This window comes from Doryrhamphus excisus, chromosome 2 (genome assembly GCF_030265055.1).
Source record: "Doryrhamphus excisus isolate RoL2022-K1 chromosome 2, RoL_Dexc_1.0, whole genome shotgun sequence".
NCBI classification, from domain to species: Eukaryota; Metazoa; Chordata; class Actinopteri; order Syngnathiformes; family Syngnathidae; genus Doryrhamphus; species Doryrhamphus excisus.
The window spans coordinates 4618934-4625234 of NC_080467.1; the positions used below are offsets into that span (position 1 = coordinate 4618934).

The 6301-nt window shown below is 40.9% G+C and overlaps 1 protein-coding gene across 1 annotated transcript; it reads right to left on the reverse strand.

Moving 5' to 3' along the window:
- Positions 1–1110: 1110 nt before the first annotated feature.
- rps27a (ribosomal protein S27a) lies at positions 1111–2466 on the reverse strand. The gene is made up of 6 exons (XM_058048843.1): positions 2419–2466; positions 2264–2328; positions 1883–1937; positions 1619–1704; positions 1403–1534; positions 1111–1318 (listed from the first exon to the last, which is right to left on the reverse strand). Exons 2-6 carry the CDS (start codon positions 2309–2311, stop codon positions 1169–1171), a joined length of 471 nt encoding a protein of 156 aa, XP_057904826.1. The 5' UTR covers positions 2312–2328; positions 2419–2466; the 3' UTR covers positions 1111–1168.
- Between the last annotated feature and the right edge of the window lie 3835 nt (positions 2467–6301).

Consider the following 6301-nt stretch of genomic DNA (forward strand, 5'->3'; position numbering starts at 1 on the left):
CATTTATATATCATTATATTTATATTTCATATATATATGAAATACAGCGCCCTCTGCTGGACGGAACGATTTTTTTTGCGTCGAGTGCAGATGACGTCATTAACTACTTCCTGGCAAGTTTTCTAATCGCTGTTTCTTCCCACATTCCAAAAACATGCTAGGTTAATTAGCGACTCCAAATTGTCCATAGGTATGAATGTGAGTGTGAATGGTTGTTTGTCTACATGTGCCCTGTGATTGGCTGGCCACCAGTCACATGGTGTTGTGATATACTGTAACTGATGGATTGGTATTTCAGAAGTGAAATGAGGTTTGTTGGATTAACACGGGGCTGCACGGTAATAGAGTGGTTAGCGCAGGCCTCACAGCTAGGAGACCCCCAGTTCAATTCCACCCTCGGCATGTTCTCCCCGTGCATGCGTGGGTTTTCTCCGGGTACTCAGGTTTCCTCCCACATTCCAAAAACATGCTAGGTTAATTAGCGACTCCAAATTGTCCATAGGTATGAATGTGAGTGTGAATGGTTGTTTGTCTATATGTGCCCTGTGATTGGCTGGCGACCAGTCCAGGGTGTACGCCGCCTCTCGTCCGAAGGCAGCTCGAATAGGCTCCAGCGACCCTCGTGAGGATAAGCGGTAGAAAATGGATGAATGAACTAATTAAAATTGCATTGACAAGTAAGCTAGTTCATTTCCAAAACATATTTTTTTTTAACCATAAAAATATAATTTTACATCCCTTCAGCAAACAAAATGTGATGGTGTGACAAATAGTAAAATCCAAACACTTACTATATTTTTTGAGTTAATTTATAGAAAACAAGCTAGGAAAATATCACTATTAGCTTTGAGCCCTAACGTTCTTTACATGACGTATTTGTCACAATAGCAAAAATCCAATCACACAAATGTCTGTCAGTTATTCTCAGTATGTTTTGTTTAATTAAATGTACATTTCTGCTACACAAAAAGTATAAACTTCGTACATTTAGCACAGGAAATTGCTCAGAACTCTTACAGGTTACACATCAGTGTCAAACGTGATGTTCTTAAGTGTACCTAATGAAGTGTCCAGGCAGTCGTGCTGACAAAAGGAGTCGGGAAGTCTGTGTTGCAAAACATTTTTCTTTTATTGGAGAAAGATTTGCCTTTACTCCTTTCAGTCCATCTTACTTATCCTCAGGCTTGTTGAAGCAGTAAGTGAGACAACACTTTCCGCAGTAATGGCGGTCAAAGTGGCTCGCCATGAAGACACCGGCGCCGCACTCGTCGGCGGGACACTCGCGTCTCAGGCGGTGAATTTTACCGTTTTCATCCACCTGGGGAGACATGAAATTTAAAAAAAAGGTGAGAAGGCGGCGGCGAGAGCACACAAAATGGCCGACGATCGAATGAGCAATTACCTTGTAGTACTTGAGCACGGCCAGCTTGACCTTCTTCCTCTTGTGCTTGTTCTTCTTGGGCGTGGTGTAAGACTTCTTCTTCCTCTTCTTTGCACCACCGCGCAGCCTCAGCACCAAGTGGAGGGTCGACTCCTGAAAATGTCAAACAATGTCGGTGATGGAACAAATACTTTGTGTGTCTGACCTGCAATTTTTTTTTTTAGACAATCTTTTCACCTTCTGGATGTTGTAGTCAGACAGAGTGCGTCCATCTTCCAGCTGCTTTCCAGCAAAGATCAACCTCTGCTGGTCAGGAGGAATTCCTGCATCGAAACAGTTTGATGAAAAGATGCCAACCGCATTACAAACATACCAGTGTGATGTACTTGCACCAGTTAGCTTAGCACATACACTAGGATACTAATGTATAAACTATCTAGTAAATACATTCAAGCACTTCCTGTCACGTGTGCAAGGAAAAGATAATAGACCAAACCTTACCTTCTTTGTCTTGAATTTTGGCCTTCACATTCTCGATCGTATCTGAAGGCTCAACCTGTCAACACAGCAGCGTCAATCAAACGTCACAACCTCTCTGATAATTACAACCAAGTCAAATATATGTAAAGATTAGTGTTTGTTTATTTTATGTCACTTTAAGCTAGCTGCTTTCTACCGCACGTGTTTACGGTGCTCGGCTAACAGCTAGCTTAAATTTGACGTCATGAACACGCTCATAGGGTTCAGTCTAAACACTACGTTTAGATTAAGGTGTCATTAATTACTCAATAGAAATAAAGTCAAGTAGTAATATTAGTGATGACATTTTATTGTGTTGTAAAGCTTAGAATATGGAAGACGAGCAGGCGCCGCGTCGCTCACCTCGAGGGTTATAGTCTTCCCCGTAAGGGTTTTGACAAATATCTGCATCCTGGCGTTCAATCCACCTACAACAAACAAACGTTTCACCTCGTACCCGCGCTCTAAAATTGTTATTTTGTGAAAATAATCACATTAAACTCGGAGCGCCATCTTACCAGCGGCTCACTCCTAATGGCGGATCATGAGAAGAGGTCCTTTAGAGGGTGCGACGGGGTTTTCTGCAGGCGTTTTCACGGGTTAGGTGACCACTTAGATGCCTGATAAAAATGTCGATATTGTTTACAAGTTTACAAGAAGATGATTTCTAATTAATTAAAAAATGTATATATATATATACGATTGTGTGAAAAGTGACGTTCACCATTGTCTCGATGGCACGTACAATTTAAAAGTAACAAGAACAAATGCCGGCATCCGCAATCGTCATCACTGTCGACACCGGAAGTTGAGCAAGAAAAGCACGAAAGCAAATAAAATATCCCAAAAAGACGACTATAAAAATTATTACGTTCAAGATCACAATAATACTTGCAAGATTTGCAATCATTTACCCTTACAGCGATTATATGTTGTGAAGCCTTTGCGTGATTTGATATAACAGGAGCAGCACTACCCACAAAGGCCAGCAGAAGGCGGTAGACGGCCTTAGGCACTCCCTGTATAGGTGAAGCCACAAAGCGGCGCTGAAGACAGGAAGAGCCGCTGCGTCCTTCACTCCTTAGCTGGAGTACAAGTCCAAGAAACGTCAGCTGATGATGAGGATACGCGGTAGAAAATTAATGAATATTTATTAAATACTTTGGCTTGATTCTCTCAGCTTTGCACCGCAATGTTGACTTTTTTAAGGGCTGAACGGAAGCACGTTGTCGGCCGCATTTGGAGGAGCCTTGTCGCAGCACAATGACGCCATGTAGTCTACAAATGCGCACATTTAGAATGTAGACCCCAAATTCAAACACAGCCTTAGTCAGTCTACCTAGTGTAGTAGCGTTCAACAGCTAACACACACGTTTTGCATTTAACAGCTAAAAGACACAGTCAATATCAAAATGGTGTAATGTTTAGCAGCTAACACACACATTAAGCAGCTAGCCGTCAACATAGCCTAGCATTTAGCAGCTAAAACATACAATTGGTCATGAGATGGTCAACAAAGTGTACTGTTTAGTGGCTGACTGACACTGTTAACATCTTGCCAGTGAAGACAGCTAAAATCTAGCCAGTCAATATAGCACAGCATTTAGAAGCTAATGCTAGACAGACACAGTTAGCACCTAGCCAGAATCAGCTTCACGACATCGGTCAACAGTAAACAAAGTTTGCTTTACCAGTTAATAGACAAATTTATCATCTAGCCATTGAAGACAATGTAGCGTATAACAGCTAACAGACAAAGTTAGCATCTAGCCAGTGAACGCAGTGTTGCATATAGCAGCTAACATACATAGTTATCATCTAGCCAGTGAACACAGTGTAGCATATAGCAGCTAACATACATAGTTAGCATCTAGCCAGTGAACACAATGTAGCATATAGCGGCTAACATACATAGTTAGCATCGAGCCAGTGAACACAGTGCAGCATATAGCAGCTAACATACATAGTTAGCATCTAGCCAGTGAACACTGTGCAGCATATAGCAGCTAACAGACAAAGTTTACATCTAGCCAGTGAACACAATGTAGCATATAGCGGCTAACAGACAAGGTTAGTATCTAGCCAGTGAACAGTTGTAGCATATAGCAGCTAACATACATAGTTAGCATCTAGCCAGTGAACGCTGTGTAGCATATAGCAGCTAACAGACAAAGTTAGCATCTAGCCAGTGAACACGGTGTAGCATATAGCAGCTAACAGACAAAGTTTGCATCTAGCCAGTGAACACGGTATAGCATATAGCAGCTAACATATATAGTTAGCATCTAGCCAGTGAACACGGTGTAGCATATAGCAGCTAACATACATAGTTAGCATCGAGCCAGTGAACACAGTGCAGCATATAGCAGCTAACATACATAGTTAGCATCTAGCTAGTGAACACAATGTAGCATATAGCGGCTAACAGACAAGGTTTGCATATAGCCAGTGAACATGGTGTAGTATATAGCAGCTAACAGAAAAAAGTTAGCATCTAGCCAGTGAACACGGTATAGCATATAGCAGCTAACAGACAAAGTTAGCATCTAGCCAGTGAACACGGTGTAGTATATAGCAGCTAACAGACAAAGTTAGCATCTAGCCAGTTAACACAGTGCAGCATATAGCAGCTAAAAGACAAAGTTAGCATCTAGCCAGTGAACACGGTATAGCATATAGCAGCTAACACACATAGTTAGCATCTAGCCAGTGAACAGTGTCTTTCATAGTGTGTGTTGTGTGCATGACATGGCAGAATATGAAACGCTGTGTCATACCGGTGCAATGGTGCACATCAATAATGCAGACAAAGCGTGAGTCAGCCCTGAGTCATCAATTATCTTTCTGTAGATTCAATTTCAGTCAATCTATTCAGATGTCATGTACATTTGTCATGTTTTGCCATCATTTAGGAGCGTGATGAACGTATTGGTATGGTGGTGAAGAGAAGTTGTCAATAAACAGTCGGTCTGTTGTCACTGCATGAGAGTGTGTTTGTTCTAAGTGTGTGACTTTAATTCACTGTAATGACACAGACTCCTCTGTGCGACCTTGTGTGTGTGTTTGTGTGTTTACTGTGAGGATACATTGTATACCAATGTTATTTTTGTAGCCATTTTGATTTCTGTTTATAGTCTAGATCAGGGGTCTGAAACACGCGGCCCGCGGGCCAAATGTGGCCCGCAGGACACTAGTTTGAGGCCCCCGCCTTGATATGAAAGTTTTTAATGTTAGTGCGGCCGGCGCAAGTTTGATATGGATGCTGTATGGTATCATGTACCCAGAAAAAAATATTACGTTTGATTAATGTTCATGTTAAAGGTTAAATAACTGTTAATAGTTATCCTCCCTATCCGTGTGGAAGTGGTAAGTTTTTGGCTTTTTAAGTTTAAAGGAAATAACTTGGAGGCTACCGTTTAGGTGGCTAGCTCTCTAGTTTGCGAGTTAGCATGTGTCTCAAGACCCTGCAGTTGCGCAATATGTTGTAAATAAAAAGAGTATAAATGTGACTATAGTCATGTTTTGTCATGTCTACAGGGCTCTAATAATGCTTTGTTCATCTGAAAAAAATAATTTGTCTACCCACCAACTATATGTGGTTTCTTAATTTGTAATTATTTGCCGTTTTATTATTATTAAATTTATTTATTACTGATTGATTTTCTTTATTCCTGATCTTATTTTGTGTAGAAAAATAAAAATGACGATATTTGAGAACAGTGGAATGTTTTACCAATTGGGAAATAAATGATCTTTGGCTATTAGATGCTACACGAAGCAAGCCAAACGGTTGCTAACTACATCTTTTGGCTGTTAAGTGCGCCGCTATGTTCACCTGCTCCTTGCTAATGCGACTTATTAGCTGCTAAATGCTACACTATGCTCACTATGCTATGAGCCAATGTTAGCGGTTACATGACATGAGCGCCATGCCCACGGCTAGTCGCTAACCGGTTGTTTTTTTCTGCTGAGCTGCGGACTCAGTACCGTTGCCACAGCAACCAAACATCCAAATTTCAAAAACTTTATTCTCACACACGGGTTTATTTGATCAGTTGCGGCTTATTTTTAAGGCGCCTAACAGTGCGAAGCGTTGCTCGGCAACCATCCCAGCAGCTGCGGGTCATGTCTGACTGACTCGATGCTGCGGCGCTAAAGATAACTTTGTGTGTCAGCTTGCAACAACTGTCCTCATGCAGGACACATGAACAATGACTCAGCATCGTGTTGTTTCCATGACAACACAATATGGGCGGTTAAAAATAACCTTTGATGTCATCTTAATAAAGCTTTAATAAACACTTTCTTTCAAATGTGTAAAAATACATTTAAATTATTATAGTTGTAATAGTTTTATTTCATTTATTATTGTTAATTAATAATTATATTGGACTTTTTTTA